The sequence below is a fragment of the Ixodes scapularis genome, unplaced genomic scaffold (genome assembly GCF_016920785.2).
Source record: "Ixodes scapularis isolate PalLabHiFi unplaced genomic scaffold, ASM1692078v2 PGA_scaffold10__122_contigs__length_95168666, whole genome shotgun sequence".
Taxonomy (NCBI): domain Eukaryota; kingdom Metazoa; phylum Arthropoda; class Arachnida; order Ixodida; family Ixodidae; genus Ixodes; species Ixodes scapularis.
Window position 1 is genome coordinate 3,626,655 of NW_024609836.1, and position 21,205 is coordinate 3,647,859.

Genomic DNA, 21,205 nt, shown 5'->3' on the forward strand with positions numbered 1-21,205 from the left:
TGCTGTTTTTTTTTTATTGCTCATAGGTAGTGCTGATTTTTTCTTTTAATCCTCTCCGGAGCAGCTTGCTGTCTGCGTAGACGCTGAGCCGCAGCATGCCAAGCTTTTCGCTCATTTTCATCCATGTCAGAAGGAGAATGTGTGGTATGGAACGTGGTTATATACGCATTTGAGCATTTGACCACATCGCCCTCTCATCTATAAACGTTGAGCCAATGCATGCAAAGTTTACCGCAATTATATACGCATTTGACCGCAGCGCCCCCTCCTGTATAGACGTTGAGTGGCTACATGCAACGTTTCATCCATGACATCCCAGCTCTTGAGTTGCTACCACATCTCAGAGCCCCATCCTCGTCCCGCAGTCGTGGCCGGGTGGTTAAGGCGATGGACTAGAAATCCATTGGGGTCTCCCCACATGGGTTTGAATCCTGTCGACTGCGCAAACATTTTTTCTTTTAAGAAGACAGATGGGATGGCAATCGATGTGAGCATGGACGCTGGACAAGGCTAGACCCTAAGGAGCTTCGCCCCTAAAAAAGTGGTGGATGGCAAAAGCAAGAAGAAGGGCACGGGCGTCCAAACAGAACACCGCTGTCGCTGCGCGACTCCTTGAACCCAAAATAAAATAAGCCTTGGGTCTGCTTCTGTAAGCAGCTGGTGTATCTGACAGTATGTGAAGTCGCAGGCCATGCTCATATGACCCTAAATTCGCACAAAGTCGCACAACATTCTAGCGTGGCCGCGATGTCACATAAAGTCACATTAACGGGACCCTTCGAAAACCTAGAAAGATTGAAATTTAGTAATCCATCTTTAACAAGATTGATTTTTTTTTTTTTTTTCCAAATTAGAAATTGCAGATGTTGGAGTGGCTGTCCACTTTTGCTGTAAACTGGGCTACTAATTGTGCAAGATTGTATCGCATTGCCTCACAATATGTTTGCCTGTCTCGGTCCCAGACATGATCAAGAGGAGGAATCTGCGCACCCGTTCCATCAAGATGCTGGTACTCGATGAAGCCGACGAAATGCTCAACAAGGGTACGTAGTTTGAATGTTGCCCCTTTTGCAGGTTGGGAATCCATGAGTGGTAAAGCACATAGCCACAGCTACATTGCTCCTACATCTTAAAAAAAAAAACGCTTTGTTTGCCACAGACACGGGGACAGAATTGTCTGCGGACAGGCTATGTATGCTCTGAACTTGTCTAAAGGCAGTTTTTGTACACTTAAAGGGGGAACACTGGTCTTGGAGCTTTTTATCTTATTTTAAGACCAAAGTTAATGAAACTGCACAAGCTTATTCAGCTTTTTGTGCTGATTTCATATATCTGGTCATTTTCTCAGTCGGTAGCATTGTCCTCAAAGTAATTAAAACTTGCCTGCCTTTGTTTAGAAAAACGATAGAAAAAAAACTGCTCAACAAAATATTCTCTTTAACACATGGCTAGATACTATGAAGTGTAGAGAATACAATGTTGGAAGCACTTTTAAGATAAACTCATTATTAGAGATTTTACCACACATTGAAGTTCAGTGCTCAATGCATGGCTAACAAGTAATATAGCAAAAAATCAAATAGAAATTTTTCTAGACTATAATAAAAAATCTGCTCTCAACATTGTATGCTTCACACATTCAGCTATACATTTCAGGAACGGTTATATTTCTATCTGCTGTAGATGCTGTAAATTTTCAACGAGTCCAAAAATTGTGTTTTGTGAAAACAATGTTTTAGAGTCAACTTCAATGCACATACAGCCCGCATAGATATTATAAGTTGATTTATAGCTCAAATATTCATTCACGATATTATAAGCCTGGTAGATTCAGAAAAACAACAGCCATCACCATTTTCAAAAGCATGAAGTTTTAGGAAGTTTTTGGCTCCAGAGACCCATGTCGCGCCTTAAACCTGGATGTAACGAGCCTGTATACAACGAAATCCCCTATTTAAGAGACTTCTTCAATTCCCCGACGCAATCTTCATAGAAGCGCTTGTATTCGTGAACTCCATGTAACGAAGCTCTCGCACTGGATAACCTTGATTTAATGAACTCGCTCAGCCGCAATCTCCTTTTTTTTTTTCTTTTTCTTTTTTTCGGACTCCGCTAATTTTGACTTGTTCAATATTTTGGATCTAAAGGCAGAACCGTGACTTACCTTATAAAAATAGTGTATATACACGACCAATGTTTCGGACAGCTTGAAGTCCGAAAGTTTGATTATTCGGACAAAATCGTCGCGAGCGATCAGCGGAAAATACCATCGAGAAGCGGCCATTCCGAATTCTATGTTGGCTGCACAGTTCGAACTTGGGTAGCTCCATTGCATTCTTTAAAACCAATCTATAACGCCTAACGAAAATACCTGCGTATAAAATGTATGTTTGTGTTGTAGAAATATGATAAGCTGCTAAATGATTTGTAAATTACTTTTCACGTTTGAGTTAGGCGAATAATTGTCATTGATCCTGAATAAGCCATTGAAGAACACCAATGTGTTGTGCAACCTTAATTCTAAATTTTTTCGTTTGTCTTTATTTGTTTGGGTATGCATTGCTTTTATTTGTTTGGGTACGCATTTGTTTCTTAAGGTTCAAAACCCCTCACTTACTATGTTGTCTTTCTGCATTGTAGTACAGTAATATCCCGAGTCATTGCCCATCCCCCCCCCCCTTACACACACAAACACACACACACACTTTTTGGGTGAATATCGATATCCAAAAAAGCAGAGTGACCGCCCACCTATACAAATACCCAACGCAGGCTCCGCAATTCGCGAATATTAATCCTACCCGAATTAGGCGGCCGTGGACGTTATGGTGTGAGGATGCCTCGATAAAAGGAAATGGAGGAAGAAAAGACACTTCTCTTTGTTTACGCATTTCCTCCCCGATTTCTGCGACCCCAAAGTCGGAGTACAGGCGTGCAAAAGGAAAATTATAAAAATAACAGAATGAAACTTTGTTTCTCTTACTAAAAAGTTTGTTCAGACTCAAAATAAAAGTAAAATGTAACTCGGATGCCCCATATCCTGGAATCTAACCGAGGAGTGGAAGGTCAAAGATGTAAGGTCAAAGTTCATCTTTACCGAAATAGGGTTACTGCGAATGCGTAATCATTCTCTGAGAACGTTGCGACCGCAATTGGTAAGCTCGTCCAATGTTTGAGACAAAGCCTAGGGATAGAAAAAGACTTGCTAGAACGCCGCACTTAGACGTTTGTAAAGTGTCCCTCTTTGAGCTTTGTGTTCGTGGTGCCACACGGGCACACGCATGTATGCTCCAAACTGGGAAGTTGCACGAGCCTGCTCCTTGGAATTGACTAGCGCCCAACTTTTCCCGGCGCCAAAGTATTTGTCAACGCAATGGCCAGCTTTCCCCACTCTTCTAGCATCGCCCTTCGTCACTTATTTTGCCCGCTTGCTCGTTTCGCCTGGTTGGATTTTCTATTTTTTTTGCTGTCTTTTCTACTAACGAAGAGAACATAGGGGTGCTAGAAACCTACTTTCACGGAACAAACATTCCCGTTGTGTGTCGACCGGCGGTATTCATTGCGCGCATGCAAGCGGTGGACTTTGCGATATAAAAACATTCTTTCATGAGCATTTCTTGTGTAAAACAATGAAATTAATTTGAGTTTTGAGTTCATTGTATCACTTGTGTGGGTGCACTAAATATGTACAGAAAAATGGGCTTTTTTTTTTTAGCTTTTTCTAAACTTTTAATGCTTACCCACCGAGACGAGGCATATCCCACTTTTTTTTATGAATTTCAGGCGAGGGTGCGCAATAGCTCTAGATATTACGGTAGATGAATTGAAAAAATGGAAGCCGTTTACAACTCCCTGTGACACTGAATTAGAGCGCAGCTCTTGAGGAGTAGGGGAAGGACCCTCCTCCCTCCTCCTCACATCCCCATCCTGTCTGCTACTCCTCCCTCCGAGTGGCATCGCCGTCGTCTCACAAGAGTCACGTGACCTCACGGGGGTCTCATGACGTCACTCACGTCACGTGACCCCTATGATGTCACGTGACGATGACGTCATCAGTAACGTCACTGTTGATCTCATCATCACTGGTGACGTCATCATCACTGGTGACGTCATCAGTGACGATGTCGATGCCGATGATGTCATCAGTGGCGTCACTGATGACATCATCAGTGACGATGCTGATAACGTCATCAGTGGCGATGACGATGCAGATGCTGATGACGTCATCAGTGACGACGTCGATGACGTCATCAGTGACGTCACCGATGACGCGATCGGCATCGTCACTGATGATGTCATCAGCATCCGCATCGTCATCGCCACTTATGACGTCATCAGTGACGATGGCGATGCCGATGACGTCACTGGTGACATCATCAGTGACGATGACGATAGTGATGCCGATGACGTCACTGATGACGTTATCAGTGACATCACGCGTCCCATAATGCACCGTGCGGTTACGCCGACGGTGACACCACTCAAGCCGGAAACGGGCGCCTAACAGCTGCGCTCTAAAGAAACAAGAAAAGAACGGTGGTTTCTGCTTGCCAATTGAGGCACTTAGCTCTCGAGAAACTCTTGTTTTTTTGTGGTTAAATAGCACATGTATGTCGAAAAACACAAAGTGCAGTGTTGGGAGACACATGTTGAGTCAAAACAGTTTCCAAAAGACACTCCAATTTCTAGATTTTGGTCCCGAAATAGTCCCTAGACATAAATATTGCCCTTGGGGAAAGTTCATCTTCTATCCTATTACTTAAAGGGGCCCTGCAAGCACTTTTTTATGTCTTTTAATTTGCACCGAACCTGAGCGCTCTGACCGTAGTAACTTAATGAAACCTTTCTTTTCTCGAATTTCGCTTTATTTTAAAAGTTATAGGCAAATTAGAATTATAAAAACAAGCAAAAAATAACCTCCCTCATGACGTCGTAGGTCCTGGCTTGAGTGGCCGTGAACTAGAGGAGGGATAGTGAGCACAGCGAGCGCTCATGGCTGCCGCACTCCGTGTCGACAGCGCGAGAGGGCGCCACCAACGCGTGTTCTGGATAGGTTGTATACAACGGGCCGCCAGAGCGGCTCTCATTGCATTTGCTGTGCGATTTAATACTAATTCGGCATGACCCTTCGTTGGCCACAAACGACAGCAAACACGGGGTAAAGATCAGTTCAGAATGGGAGCCACTTCGCGCTGCCATGCCGCGAAACGGCCAAACCGCAAGACAAAGCTGCTCGCTGAAGGCCTTCGGAACGCTCGGAGCTGGTCGGATCCTCCAGTCCGTAAACGACCGCAGCGCCGCCACGTACATCCGGGACCTTTCCGTGTCGGTGCCTGATCCCACTACTCCTTTCTAGTATGCGCCGCCTTTTCCACTGCTTGGTGGTGGGTATATCGACGCGTCATTTCTTGTTTCCGTACTTTATAAACTGCATTTGTCTCTTTTCTGATCTAAAATACTGAACAAAAAGTACTTTTATAAATAATTGAAACAGCTCGCGCCACTTATATTTTGTATTTCGACTAAAAAGAAGCTTTTAGCGGCTCTGACCATTAGTAAGCCCAGGACCAAAAACGTCACATTTCGCGCGCTTTCGGTACCGCGGGTCGCCCCCATCGGTGGAGGCGGTTTCCGCGTCGTCCGGTTAAAATATGATGCAGTGATATTTAGTTACTCTCTCCGTGCCCGCTGGCTTGCCCGAACCCCAAGAGACGTGGAAACCGCAAAAAAGGTAGACACTTAAATATGATTGCAGGGCCCCTTTAAAGGGGCCCTGCAATGACTTTTTGACTGGTTTTTAATTTGCACTGAACCTGAGCGTACTGAACGTAGTAACTTAATCCAACTTTTCTTTTCTCAAATTTCGCTTTATTTTAAAAGTTATAGGCAAATTAGAATTACAAAAACAAGCAAAAAATAACCTCCTTCATGACGTTGTAGGTCCTGGCTTGAGTGGCCTTGAACTAGGGGAGGAGTAGTGAGCTCATCGAGCGCACACGGCTGTCGCACTCCGTGTCGACGGCTCGAGAGGGCGCCACTAAAGCACGTGTTGGATACGCTGTATGAAGCGGGCGGCCAGGGCAGCTCGCATTGCATTTGCTGCGCGACTAATCACTAATTCGGCATAACACTTCATTGGCCACAAACGACAGCAAACACGGGGTAAATATCAGTTCAGAACGGGAGCCACTTCGCGCTGACGCACAGACAAATGGCCAAATCGCCAGCAGGGCCCACGCCGAAGGCCTTCGGAACGCTCGGAACCGGTCGGATTCTTGAGCCGGTATACGACCACAGCGCCGCCGCGTACATCCGGGACCTTTCTACGCTCCTCGTTCGTCGTAGCCTCATCCCACTAGCCTTTTCTAGTATGCGCCGTTTTTCTCCGCCGATTGGTGGCGGGTTTGTCGACGGGTCATTTCTCGTTTCCGTACTTTCTAAACTGCATTTGTTTCTTTTCTGATCTAAAATAGTGAACAAAAACTACTTTCATACGTAATTGAAATGGTTCGCGACACTTTTATTTTGTATCTCGACTAAAAAAAAGCTCTTAGCGGCTTTGACCAGTGGCAAGCCCAGGACCAAAGACGTCACATTTTGCGCGCTTTCGGTACCGTGGCTCGCCCTCGTCGGTGGAGGAGGTTTCCGCGTCGTCCGGTTAAAATATGACGCACTAATATTTAGCTACTCTCTCCGTGCCCGCTGGCTTGCCCGAACCCCAAGAGACGTGGAAACCGCAAAAAAGGTAGATGCTTAAATATGATTGCAGGGCCCCTTTAAGGAGGAGCACACCCAGAAAAAAAAATTTATGAAAAAAAAAAGTTGATTTTGAACAATGCCATTTTTACATCCAATAACATCTGGAGAGTATTCCCAGAAAGCTTCATTAGTTGAAACTTCATAGTTATTATTTTATAAATTATTCTGGGTTCACTGATGCTAAAGAAAAGGGGTTAGAGCACCTTGGATGCAATTTTCTCCGTTCCACTCTTCGTGATAAATTTCACTTTAGGAAAACTATCGTTTGTTAACGGGACTAGCAGAAAGACTCGCTCATTGTTTTTCTCATCTGAAATTTTATGGGCAATGTAACATTGTTTTTTTACTTTCGGGATGTTTTTTATAAAAGATGTCCAGATTTTGTCTACGACGTAAAAGGTTAAAAATATATTACCGTAATATCCCGAGTCATCGCCCGCCCCCCTACCGCCTGAAATTCATTAAAAAAGTGGGGTGGGCCATGTCTCGGTGGGTGAGCACAAACACTTTAAAAAAAGCGGAAAAAACCGCCTATTTTTCTCTGCGTATCTAGCGCTGATGCACAAGAGATACATCAAACTCAAAATTCGATTTAGTTTCATTGTTTTATAGAAAAAAAATGCGCACGAAAGAATATTTTACTATAGCGAAGTCCGTTGCTTGCATACGCGCTAGAAACACCGCCGATCTGCATATAGCGCGAACGTTTGTTCCGTGAAAGAATGTCACCACTATGTTCTCCTAGTTGGTAAAAAAAAAAAAAGAAAGAAAAGTCTACAAGAAAATAGAAAAACCGACCAGGCGCAACGAGCGAGCGAGCGAGCGGACCAAAGAAGCGACCAAGAGCAATGCTGGGAAAGCGGGAAAGCCGGCGGTCGCGTTGGCAAATACTTTGGCGTCGGGCCAAGTCGGGCGCCTTGTCAATTGCAAGCTCTTGCGCAACTTTCTTGTTTGGCGCGTACATACGTGCGTCGGTGCACGGCGGGCTATCAATGCACGGTTGGGACGCTCTGCAAACGTCTGTGTAGGGCGTTCCAGCAAAGCTTTATTTACGCGTTGGCTTTGCCTAAAATATTGCACAACCGCGGTCGCGACGGGCGGGAAGAAGGAGCGGGTTCGCGGTGACCTTATTTCGGCGGAGACAGACTTTGGCCTAACACTCCGCGGTTACATTAACAAACTCTTATTTTGGTATCTCCATCGTTTTCTTTTCGCACGGATACACGACCACTTTGGGGTCGCTGACGGATGTAAACAAAAAGAAGTGTCTTTCCCTTCTTCGTTTTACTTTGTCACGGACGTCCTCGAACTGTAAGGTCCGCGGCCGCGACATTCGGGTAGGATGAGTGTTCGCGGATCGCAGAGTCCGCGCTGGGGTATTTGAAGGGGTGGGCGATGACTCGGTGTTTTTTCGGAAATCGATATTGGCCCAAAAAATGGGGTGGGCGATGGCTCGGGGATGGGCGATGACTCATGATATTACGGTAGATATTTCGCTGCAATGTTAGCAAAAAAAGAAGTTTTTTGAAAATTTGTTTTCACAGTTTCACTTTCCAGGCATTGTGCTGCAGGTCTGAAGAAAGATGTTGGGTATTACATAAGTTTCCTAACGATAGTTTTCCTAAACAAAGTCGCTGTGTTCCTGATGAAAACGACTACCGTAAAATTCCCAGCAAGAGCCCCCCCAACTTCACTGCTAATTTCGAATTTCCGAGCCGTTCAGGGAAAGCACCCCGCTCCCCGCTCCGCACCCATTTCATGCACCGTGCTGACCGCGCCCAGGCAACACTGGTCTGCGAAATTCAGTCCGAGAATCCAATCCAATCCTACTTTGCAGCCCGATCAGCCCGGTCGCTACGCGCTATGGTCGCTTTGTTTTGGGGGTGTCAGGTCGTCTATGCGTTCTTACACAGTGGCAAAGAAAATCTAGGCCGTCCAATGGCATTGTGAAAATGGGAGAAACGTACACCAGACGTCTGGACATATCAAGCTCAACCGGATACGGGAATGGGACAAGAATTTTGATAATTTGCAGCCAAACAACAGCCAAACTACGGGGAAGCCAGACTTCGACAAAAGCTAAGTAACGGCGTGCCGGTGTTCAGTGAATACGTGGACGAGGCGCTTTTTGAATACCTGGAGCGCGAAAGAAGGGCAGAATGAACCATTAGCAACCGGCTTCTTTCTGAAGAGGCTGTCAAAATAGCCAACGGCACGCAGTTGGGAAACTTCGCGGAATGCTGCAGACTTTTTCTTGCGATTGACTCTGAGGAGTCTTTTGGTGGCTTTGAAAGTGATTAACATAGCACTGACAAATCTTTGTCCTAATAAAGTCTATGTTCTCAGAGATCAATAAAATATTAAATCCGTGTGCACACCGTTTTTGTTTCTTTTTCTGGCAAAAAAATTTTGTCGTCATCATCTTGAATTTTGTTGCCGTTCCAGAATAGCCCCCCCCCCCCGCCACTCCACCCCACCCCACTTTGCAGGTAATTTTGATGTGTGTGGGAAGGGGGGGGGGAGGTGGCTGGCATTTGATTGGAATTTTACGGTATAATTTATTTTACAATTCATGTACATAGATGAAACTTTGACCAGCATTTTGCCTTGCAACTGCCAGTATATACTGTTATTTTTATCCATATTAATCCATCGGTTCAGAAGTTGACCCTCTTGGGTCAACTTTAAAACTTTAAACCTTAACCTTAAAAAATGTTTTGCATAGGCCGGAGTGTCCTTTTATGGGTTGGCAACGTCCACGTGTTTCTGGAGACGTGGCTCAGATTTTGCGCTTGTGCAGGCTTCAAGGAGCAGATCTACGACGTGTACCGGTACCTGCCCCCGTGCACCCAGGTGGTGCTCATCTCGGCCACCCTGCCCCACGAGATCCTCGAGATGACCAGCAAGTTCATGACGGACCCTGTGCGCATCCTCGTCAAGCGGTGGGTCCTCCCACTAGCCCCTTTTTCCGACACCCGTTGCGGGCATCTAGGCTCTCCGTCGTGGACATTGTTGCACACACTGCGACGTCAAAAGGAAGTTACGAAGATCAAATGACGAGCTAGTTGGTTATACATTGAACAAATAAAGGTGGCGCAGAAGTCGAGGACGAGTAGAAGACGGCGTTTGTCCGTGTCTGCGTCTTTTACTCGTCCTCGTCTTGTGACGAAGTGGCAATGTCACGTGATTAGCATAGGCCACGGAACATCATCTGTCTAGATGGTTTTATAGTTAGAGACAAGCATCTTCGCTCCGAGCAGACATTGGCAATGGTTCCTCAACCTAAGGGGCAAGATACATTAAGGTCTGATACGTTGTCTCGGCTATTGCCGAGACTGTACCGTTTTTTTTTAAACTGTGCATTTTATTTGTGGCTTTTAACAGTTTTTGGTGGCCCCGTAAAGGCTAGTCGACACATTTGCGTTTGAGTGCTCTCTGGGGCGTTTTCTGCTTACGAGTTTCGGTGGCGCGTGTAACTGGACTGAAAGGTGCTCAGCATTTGCGAGATAGCATTCATCTCCGAGTAGCGGTGGCTCGTAACACTGTCAGAATTATTTTGAGCCCGCGGCAAGAGAGGGTTTTGCGTAAAGCACGGTAGGAGTGCATGCAGGGGTCGGGAGCGTTCCGGGGCTCTCCAACACATGGTGCCAGCACGTTCTCTCGTCGTAATTGGTCGCCGATACGCGAGCCGACCTCGGTGCGCATGTCCCGTCTATTTGCAGTCGTAACTCGGCGCAAGTCCTGGGAATGTAGTGAAACCCAGCGAAACGTTAACTACCTGCGTGAGTCTTCATCTTGGAGGCGTCGAAGGAACGGCGGGAAGGCGTGCGGGAGACGGGAGGGAAGGAGGTTCGGAGGAAGCGGGGACATAAGAGCAGAGGTCGGCATTTTAGGTCGCCCTCACTCACCCTTACCCTCACAGCCACACTCACCTAAGCCCCTGACTCGCCCTCACCCTCACAGCTACACTCACCTTGAACCCTTCACTCACCCTCACAGTCACACTCACCTTCAGCCCTTCACTCACCCTCACTGAACCTCACGCACTCACCGTCCTCACGCCCCTCACCGCCCTCACGCCCCTCACTCACTCATGGCCCTCACCGCCCTCACGGCCCTCACGCACTCATAGCCCTCACGCCACTCACCGCCCTCACGGCCCTCACGGCCCTGACTGCCCTCATGGCCCTCACCGCCCTCACGGCCCTCACGGCCCTTACTCACCCTCACACTCATGAATTTTCCTGGTTCAGAAACTCACTCACCCTCACCTCACCTGTGAGGATGAGGGTGAGTGAGGGCCCTCATGAGTGAGGTTTGCCGAGATATGCATAAGAGACGGTGGGGTCGGAACCGAGGCATGTGACAGCGAGAGGCATTTCGCTCCCGCCGGAGCTCTAGCTTTGGGGGGACCTCCCTTTAGTGACGCCGTACGCGCCGACGTTCCCGGCGCCGAGGCGTGAAATGTATACCGAGCTCCTCCGCGTAGCTCTGCCACGATGACGGGGGAAAGGGGCTAATTTTCATTTCCTCAGCATCAGGTGAGGAAATGCACGTTGAAGGTTTGACGGCTCACTCGTGATTTTGCTCTCCTTTCATCGACACCCTTTGATTTTGCTGTCCTCCCCAACATGCACCGCACAAAACTGCTCGTGGGAACGAGCCGTCACTGTTTTTCTTTATCGTCGAGCGTTCCTTGGCTAGGTGTTTGGCATTTCGTGAAGCCCAGATAAAAGTGAATGCCGGATAAAAGCGTGGCTGCGAGGCTCTACAGTTATTATCGTCGTTTTGGCTGGGAGAGGAGGAGTGAGGAGTTCACGAGACCAAGGGGTAGGCGAGGAGGAGGTCGACCTCCCGTGTGCGCCGAGGGAGAGGACCTTGAGAGCTTGGAAGGCTCTGGACGATTGCCAGGTTTCTGGGCCCGATTAGCGGTAGTATCGCTTCGTTCTAGGAACAACTATAGAGTGTACACATGGTAAGCGTTAAACTATCTCCTTAAGAGTACCTTGAGGGTAGGCGTCTGGAAACTGGGAGTATCGCTATACGTTTGTGATGAAAGCGCAGTTGCTGCTGCGACAGCGCGGCACTTTTACGGCTTTTACCCAAGCGGTAAAATCGAGTGCTCGTCGACATACCCCGCTTGGGCGGAAGAAGGACGTTGGTGTTGACCGAGTGCTTTCCCTCTGCCCCCAGTGATGAGCTGACCCTGGAGGGCATCAAGCAGTTCTTTGTGGCGGTCGAGAGGGAGGAGTGGAAGTTTGACACCCTGTGCGACCTGTACGACACCCTCACCATCACCCAGGCCGTCATCTTCTGCAACACCAAGAGGAAGGTGGGCATTCCTCCTACTTGGACCCAGAAACATCTCTGCGAAAGAAGTTGATTTTGGAAACTGCCCTTTTTACATCTGGCAACATTAGAGTGTTCCCAGAAAGTTGCCTTTGTTTACAGTGCATAGTGATTTTTTCTATAAATTATTCTCAGTCCACGAATGCTAAAGGTTCGAGCACTTTGAATGCGTTCTTCTCCGATCCACTTTTTGGCATAAATCCAACCTTAATTCAGTAGAACCATGTTAATACAGTCTAAGCTCATTATAACAGACCTTGATTTTGATCAAGATTTTGGTCTGTTGTAAAAGGAGTATGTTGTATGCAGATATGAAGTGGAGTCAATGGTGCATAGAGAAAACCAGCTGAACTTCACAAAATTGGTATGTTATATCCATACTGATGTAACCAGGCCTGTTATAATGAGCTTAGACTGTATGTTTTTCAGGGAATGCAGAAAAAAAAAACGCATCACCCGGGAAAACGTCACAACCGATAACGCTTTTGGTGGGGCTACAGATGTGATGGGAAGTAACGCTCACACTGGGATTTACTCCGGAATGACTTTCGGGGGTTTGGAGAACTACCATGTTACCATATAGCCGGGCATTCTTTTTCGGCCCAGTTGTTTAGAACTAGCAGTCAACCTGTACACCGTGTCTACCCGATCAAAGCGCAAACTGCTATCTCGAGGGTCAACTTTTCATATTGTTCAGTGCGGAAAATAGAACCACAAATGTGGCACGAGGCTAATAGAGAAATAAAGCGGTGCCTTTATTTTGCTGCAAATAGTTTCCAGCACGATTTCTGGCAACTGCACTCAATCACGTCCAGCAGCAACCAAATGTTTCTCGGCTCTTGCTCCACTCTCGGAAGTCGGAACGGGCGTCCCACTGAGCCCTCTGCATTGCCATCAGTTCCATCAAAACGTCCGATAGGAACGGAATCCGTTAAAGACCGACGATCAGTTCACGCTTTCCACTTTTCCCTCGCTTCCTCCTCCCCCCTTCCACCCTGTCCACCGTTGTCTGTTCCCTCGTGCCCCACGGCGAGGAGGATCTTCTCCCTCGCAGAATCTCGAGTCTGGACGTCGGCCTTGAAGATCCAGGAACTAAAACATGTGCTTGAGACTAGCGCGTTAAAAATTTGAAATATTGAGCTGGTTGAGCTATCCCAAACGGACTCCAATCGTGCCATCGCTTGCTCACTAGCTGCTATGGATTAAATTGCACTTGGATTCGACTGCATAATTTGAAGAATCTAGCAGAGAGGTCGAGAGGCATACGTTGCTAACAGAAGACCGAAAATCCGCCGCACGCGGCTCAGGAGCGAAGGTTTGGGAGCGCCGAGGGGCAGAGTTTGGACGTAACAACCGGGGAATGAAACGTAACGGACGGAAAACTAGTTCATGTATCTCAATGGGAGTCAAACGGGACTGGCGCTTGTGAACGTAACAGCCGAAAAAAAACATCAGCGAGGTTCTACTGTACTATTGTTTCAGTATGAAACTTTCGAGACTTAATATTTGCGACTTATATGCCGAAATTTTATGTAGCCGGTTACTATCAACTTAGATTTTGCATTTTCATGTTCCTCTATTAGGAACAATTGTAATCTAAAAAACTTGGCAAAAATGGAAACTTTTTTCTTTCTAAATATTTTTTACCCGCAAAATGCATGGCTTTTGGATTTTGTTTTTATGTAACTGGCAACAATTTTTTATAAAAAAGACTATTTTTATTTTTATTTATTGTGGTTCAACAACTCATTGTGCACACTCCTGCAAATTTGCATTGCAATATCTGATATATTTACGGAAAAATAAAACATTCTCGATAAGCCAACGGTGCAAAATCATCTGTTTTGGACAAGTGAAAGTTTTCTAACAGCTGTAGCTCTGCCCCGGTATGCCCTAGAATGATGATCATACCCGGGTTGGAAAGAGCATTTCTTCACAGTGTCAGTACATTAAACATATTTGTTTTGGAGTGAAAACTATTCGGGCAAGAACACCATAGGAGTCGAGCATTGCCGTGGAAGAGGCTACGCACATGGCCAAGAAACGAAAATCCCGCCGCCCTGATGGAACAGAAAACTAACTAAAACCAACATTCGTTTTGAGAAATTCATGTGGGTTTGTCTGCCTTGTTTTTCGACGATGCTTGCCCTGCCCCTAATTGCTGACGCTGGTTTGTGTATTGCAAGCATATGCCATTACTCACTCATTTCATAATCAAATGTCCACATGTCAACAATCTCGAAGAAAGCGTTTCAAGCTCGGCAAGGCCATGCAGGAGATTGGGTGTGAGAAGGAGGCGCACCACCTGTGCTCCTGGTGCCTTTGGTTGCCACCACCACCAGTAAAAGCAAATGTAATGAGGTCTGGAAACTTCAAACAGGCTTTTCTTCAGTTTCACTTCTTTGCAGCGACTATCGTTTTAGGAAATCTATCATTTCAATGAATTACAGAATTTATTCTTAGCTGTCGATGTTTCTGAATGGAAATTTAAAAAAAATACGGCTAGATATGTTTTCAAAATTCAAATTAGTTGTTATTGCCAAAAAATAGGGTTTTGATGAGGAGAAAAAAAAAAGCACAATGTGGAATGCTTCTCAAATCGTCATTTTGCTTAGGAAAAGTGCAGATTTCAAGGTAAAAAAAAAGAAAGCTGCGCCCTTCCCGTAAGCTCTAGTCAAGGCTGAAGCTTAGAAATGCTCAATATTGGAGCAATTTTATATGATAGGTTTCCTTGCCAAGTGAGGCGACTTACATTAAGGGCACAGGGTAAGGTAAAATTGAAAAAAAAAATCGATTTTAGTTTTTTTCGCAATTTGAAAAGTTTAGTTCTTTCTGCACAATTTCCATTGTCCCAGTGTTTTTAGAAAGCTATATTTCGGGCTGAAAATCACTTCTTCCGAAAGCAAGTAGCAGGTGACCACGCCTCCTTTTGGGATACACTCCCTGTTTATAGATGAATTCTCCAACAAAACAAAATCAACACAAGACCTAAAAGCTTGTCCAGTAACAGATAATCTCAAAAAAATTATTTCGCAACTATTGCATAGCTTTTTTTCAACCAAGACAATCACGAGACGCTGTGCACGTTTTTCCCAGGTGTGTACCGTGTGTACATTCAAGCGTTTGTGTTTTCGTAACGACAAAATGGCGCCATTGGATGCTGTTCCTTTATTCAATGGTGGCAGCATTGCAGAAGCCAATGTTTTGAAGTTTTGTGGATGGAACCCTGTGTGGAAAACCATCAAGTGGTTGAGGGAAGTTGACGTCACTCTAATATACTTTACGGACCAAGCGACATGGCAGGTCACAAAAAAGGCGCCGGCAAGCAAGGCGATAAGCCTAAAGGCGAAGACATGACTTTAGCAATGCCTTTCAAGCTGGTGGCTATTGAAAAAGTGACTCTGAGGCTGTTAGTGCCAATAGAAATTCGTTATTCACCAGTTTTTTTACTTTAAACTCAATTATCTCAAAACAGTGTTTTTTAGTACATAGGTACCATTTTTTCCTTAACCTGACATTATAGAGGGTTGATTTTTTATTCCTACCACCTACATGGGTGTTCCAAAATACTGAACTAAAATTAAAAATGTGCACCTAGCAGTTTTTGAGTTACAAAGTTTTTAATCGATGAAAAAAAACTAAAATTTCAGTACTAAAATAAAAAAATAAAAAAAAAACTTATTTTCGATTGGTTCAAATAATTCTAGTTCAGTGGATAAAACACAATATTTCGAACAAAATGATATATACATGACAGGAATACTCCTAATGGCCACCGAGAAAAATGTTCCTCAACATGGCCTCAAATGCATGGGGAGTATAGGACTTACCCTGTGCCCTTAATAGCTGTACACCTTCCCCTGTGGCGTACCGGAAATTTGTCCTGTGGAGGTGAGACGTCATACAGTGCATTCAGGCTGCGAGATGAATGCACCCTTTAAATTCATCAGTATTGAGCGACTGGTTTAAAAGTCGACAGTTGAAGTTGGTATCACCCCTTAACTGCCGTCCCATGACTTGATAGACGGTTGAATTCTAGTTGCTATTGGAGTTCCCAGCAGCAGATTGCTTGGCAATGGAACCTGGTTGACACCTTTTCCTGAAAACCTCGGTAGAGGTAAAAAATGCATAACCCCGTATAACAAAACAGCTGGTTTTAGAGGTCTTTAGAGGAGAGTAGCGATTTATTTTTTGTAAACTTTGTTGGCTGTGGGGGACTATACCACATTTATTCGAATAGAAGTCCACATTATCTCTGTGGAACCGCCACCTAATATTGAGGGCCTATATGCAATCATAACGAAAAGTGTCAACCTTTAAGAGTGAGCACGATTTCCGAGCCTGCTGAACTTGATGAGAGGAGCTCGGGGGTGGAAGTGGTAAAGCTCGTCGCTTGCACGAGTGCAAAGCAGTGAAACTGACACGTACGGTGCACAATTACAAACTCCCAGCTCCACGCGAGATGGGTCTGGCAGAACCGGGAGCTCCGGCACAACGGGAGATCATTGGGAGAAAGATGTGGAGGTAGACGGGCGATTACAAAAGTCTGGATTGCTTTTGAGCCTTGCCCAGTCCAAGGTATAGGACGCTTCGGAGTAACAACGCTTCATCTTGTTGCTGCATTGTCGCCGGCTACGTGAAAGTTTTTCTGAAATCGCTGGAAACGCTTTTCCGTCCTTCAGAAAGGCTGAAAGAGTCTGCGAGGGAGCAGAGCGGTGTCGCCTTGCTCAAAGAGACGCAATCCCATTTAGAAAAACGAGTCATTAGTCGGCAGTGTGTCTCCGTATTTGTTCCACTTGTCCCCGTGTCCTTTTGTGCCGTTCTCTTTTCCTCGTTACGCGTGCCGGCTCGTCCAGCTATCTCACTAGGTGCGCATAGTGGCGGGGAGGGGAACGCCGCTTTTGTGCGAATTTTGAGTGACAGGCTCCGAGGGGGACATAAGCGCCGTCTGGGGTGCACAAAAGAGACTTTGTGTAAGAAGGGAGTTCCTCGTCTCCATCCTCTTTAACGGCTTGGGTTACGCCCTCCCCACCTTTGGCGACGCCGCATGCAGTTAGTGAAATAGAGGAAATAGAAAGTGTGCGGATGATTGAACCATACTCGATGGAATGGAACAACGGTGACGAAAGACGAAATCTTTGGCATCGCCGGGGTTCAGACTCTGGGCTTCCAACATCCGGCCGGAAATGCTAACCTTTGCCTTTTCAGCGTTTTCTATCTGCCTTATGGGGTCACTGAGCCACTTTCTGCTAGAGTCTATTTACGTCGTAAACCTGCAGGCATCCTAAAAAACCATACATTACATTCGTGCATGCCCAATTTCTCTGTTAACATCGGTATACAAAGATTGATTACCTGGGAACTGTCGCCGAAACCAGACGGCACCGTGGCACAAAAAAAGGTAGGTTTCGGCCTTCCCTTGTCCGATGACGTCATCTGGTGTCTATCTTTTGATACCGATTTTAATTGAGAAATCTTCTAGGTATGAACAGTGATGTTTCGTTTTTTGATGCTGCTCAGAGCCCATGGATTGAGTTATGACCGTAAATACACCATCGCAAAAAGTGATCTAGTGCCGCTTTCTAGGTGGAACCCGGCACCACGCTTGCCGGCATGTGGCACGTGCTTGTCGTGCTCCACAACTCCTCTCGCTGTTTGTCATGTCACATGTACACATAATGTTTCTTGTTTACGAGCTTTAGTGACACCATATCGTCATTTGCGAGAGTCAAGAGCCACGTTTTTTTTAATAGATAAGCCACGGGGCACTTTCACCATCTTACGTGGTCTCCAAAAGGAAAAATTTTGAAAATATACGAATGAACATGAGCGAATGTTGCCTCTCGTAGGCAACGTAAGATGATGAAAGTGCCCCATCATACAGTGAGATGAGTGTAGAAGCGCTGCTAGAACCCTCTTAATTTTGTCTGGTTTCCGAATGGTGTCGCAGGTGGACTGGCTGAGCGAGAAGATGCGCGAGGCCAACTTCACGGTGTCCTCGATGCACGGCGACATGCCCCAAAAGGAGAGGGACGCCATCATGAAGGAGTTCCGCTCGGGCTCCAGGTCAGTGCGCTCCCGCTCGCCCCTGCTGTACTCCGTTGGGGTTGAAAGTCAGGGTTGCTCCAGGGTCATTGGACGTGTCCAACGGGGATGCAGGTCGTCACGAGGTTGTGCATGAAAATTTTGCGACCAAAGTGAGCGGAAGCGTTTTCGCTCCTCGACCGTCGATGTTCCGTCCTTGGGTCGGAATATTTAGAGAATCCAGAGCCTACAAGCCCCGTAAAAGTAGCCCGCGAGGCCGTAGAAAGGGAGACAAAAGTCGTTCGCTTTTGCCACGCTGGTTTCCTTAGGCTGTTGAGGAGACTGCAGTGCAGGGTTAAGCACATGGGGGTGCAAGAGCCTGAACTAGAACTTGAGGCGGCGCCGCATCTGCTGCCGCTGTGCCGCGCATTCTCGGTTTTTTGGGTCCAGATAATTCGTTAGTGTGCAACTTCGTGTCTTGTTGTCATTATGCAACAACGTTGCTGCATAGAAAGCCTGTACGCAGAAACATAATCACGTAGCATCATCATTGCCCGAACAGAGCGTTTCTCAACGCACTGTCTGGGCAATGTCCGTAATTGTTTCTTTTTTTTTATTTGCAGGCACTCCGGCGCATTTCAAAAGACCCAGGTGAACTAGAGTATATTAATAAGATATTTTCATGGGCAGTCGCAACCTTTTTATACTGTCTTGGCATTTGACTGACGCAACAATCTTTGTCAGGATCCAAGATTCCCAACCTTACTCGATCGGAGTCCCAAGTGGTTCCTCCTCGGAGCGATAACGTGCAGTTGAGGAAGCATTTTGTGACTAGCCATGTTGTTAGAGTCCAAGCGAAATCGGCAGAGCCGCGCAGAAAGAAATGCGCCTTTTTGTCCCGTATAGATGCGAAAAGGGCTTAGTCGGCTCAGTTGTGTGCCTTTCCCCATCCCCTGCGCCGGCAGCTGTCGCATGCCGATTCTGCAGTATGCTGCCACACCCGCTCCTACGCCTTCTAATGACTATGCGTGTAGTCGAGAGCAGCGCAGCCGCTTGGAGAGCCTCGTCCAAACAACACGTGATGGCGCAAGCCGCTGCTTGTCATTTGGAAACGCCACATTAATTAAAAAAGGCCAAACTTGCGCAGTCGGGGAATGCCTTTGCCGCGTGATCGGGGGCCGATGTCTGTGGTTTAGTGATAGTTGCGATTCATATTTTGATGAGTCAGTTTTGTCAGGTGGAAGTTTGGACAGCGGGAATTTGGTCTGCAGCAAAAAGCGCGTGGAGTCTCGGCCATAGACGACAAACTTTGCCAGTGGCGGTACTGGTGGTTTACTCCGACGTGTATACGCCCCTCGCTCAGCGCCTCCCAAGCTTCGGCATTGCACCTCTCGTTGCGCTGAAAGCTTTCGTTGCTCGCTGAATGCGTGCTGCACAAGGAAGCTCCCTGCTAGTAGCAGCTTGCTCATTCGCATGCTCCTACGATACTATGTCACTAGTTGCATGCAGTGCAGGCGAAGGCAACGCCAGGCAAACAGAGAGAGCGCGAGCACCAGGGAGGCAGGACGGCAGCAATGGAGGGAGAAAAAGAGAGCACTAGGAACGTTGGAGAGGAGTTTTCTCTCCTCCTCCCCAGCCTTCCCGGTGTTTGCCCTTTTTCCCCTCGCCCGGCGTTGCCTTCGCCTGTACTGCACGTAACTAGTGATGCGGAGTATAGCGGCGAACTTCCTGGCACCACACGCGCCAAGCAAGCAACGATAGCGGCAAAGGTTTTCACCACACTAAGAGGTGCAGTGATGAAGCTTGGGAAGCGCCGAGCGAGGGGCGTAGACACACCAGAGTAGGCCACACACCCTTGCGGCTAAGCTCACTTCTTGACGGTGCAGCCTGTACCGAGAGCCTGTTCGTATTTCATTTTTCCTCAATAGTAGGTTGTATTTTCAAAAATTGAATTTTTGAAACATTTTTCCGCATTATACCAACCTCGGTTTCTTTTGAAAGAATGACTAATTGGCCACATTTTGATGTTTCATATTGCTTCATATGCAAATTAGGCAGGAAAATAAAAGGGTTTGCACCGATATTTTGAAAATTGCTATTTTCCCTTGGTCACGGAAGAGATAAAAAGAAAAATTGTGCAACATGGGGGCATTCTAGACGGTCACTCCGGTAGCTAACCCAATTTTTATAATTGTTCTGTTTCAAGTAAATGGGTTAATGGTATAGGCTCTTGTGTTAAAAATGGATCAGCAAACAGATACTATTATCAGTCTTCTATGTCTATGTTTTATCTCAAACTGTGGATGCATTTGGAACAACATGCAAACTGAACAAACTTTAAAAAAAAAAATATGCCAACACCAACGTGCTCCTTGATCGTGCCATGGATGAGCGCTCCTTCCAACATCCATTAGTTCAGTAGTCGTGTGCCGTGAAGAAGCGTTCTCAACAACAGAGCTACATCCAATCTGCCGTGAAAGCTCCAAAAATATTCCCAGTTTTAAACGTCCACACATCTAATTTGGCCACCCTACTTGTTCAGTAACGCCAAGCATACCCTCGAAGCTGTCCGATGGCCCTGGAACCACTCAAGGTGATGAGAAAGAACTCGCAAGTGGCAATGCCAGAACAACCGTGGTTACGCTAGAAGCATGATTCTGAAACCCTGCAGGGGACATTGGGCTTGCCTCTCAAGTTGCTGGAGGGTTGCAGCCTAACCTCTTCCGTCTCTTCTCTATCACGCAGCCGGGTCTTGATCACGACGGACATCTGGGCCAGGGGCATCGACGTCCAGCAGGTGTCTCTGGTCATCAACTACGACCTTCCCAACAACCGAGAGTTGTACATCCACAGGTGAGGTCCTCGGTGGTGCATGACGGGTGCTTTGTGATGCATAGCGGCTGGCAGATGTCCCGTCCTTTGATTTCATCTGCTAGTTAAAACCGTGTCACTTAGGACCTACAGAGTTCAGGTAGCAAGTCTGAGGAAAAGATCCGGCATGTTCACACGCTTTCGGCCATTTTCAAATGGCAGCCCATAGAGGCAGAGATTGGGGGTCCCAATGGGTCCATGC

General features: G+C 46.6%; 1 protein-coding gene across 1 annotated transcript in view; it reads left to right on the forward strand.

The window, feature by feature from the left end:
• LOC8040158 (eukaryotic initiation factor 4A-III) overlaps nucleotides 1-21,205 on the forward strand; it is a 37,288-nt gene that overhangs the window by 10,936 nt on the left and 5,147 nt on the right. The window contains exons 5-9 of the mRNA XM_002413988.4: nucleotides 963-1,043; nucleotides 9,560-9,701; nucleotides 11,953-12,091; nucleotides 18,059-18,174; nucleotides 20,878-20,985. Coding sequence (XP_002414033.1) covers nucleotides 963-1,043; nucleotides 9,560-9,701; nucleotides 11,953-12,091; nucleotides 18,059-18,174; nucleotides 20,878-20,985 — 586 coding nt within the window. The remainder of the gene's footprint in view (nucleotides 1-962; nucleotides 1,044-9,559; nucleotides 9,702-11,952; nucleotides 12,092-18,058; nucleotides 18,175-20,877; nucleotides 20,986-21,205) is intronic.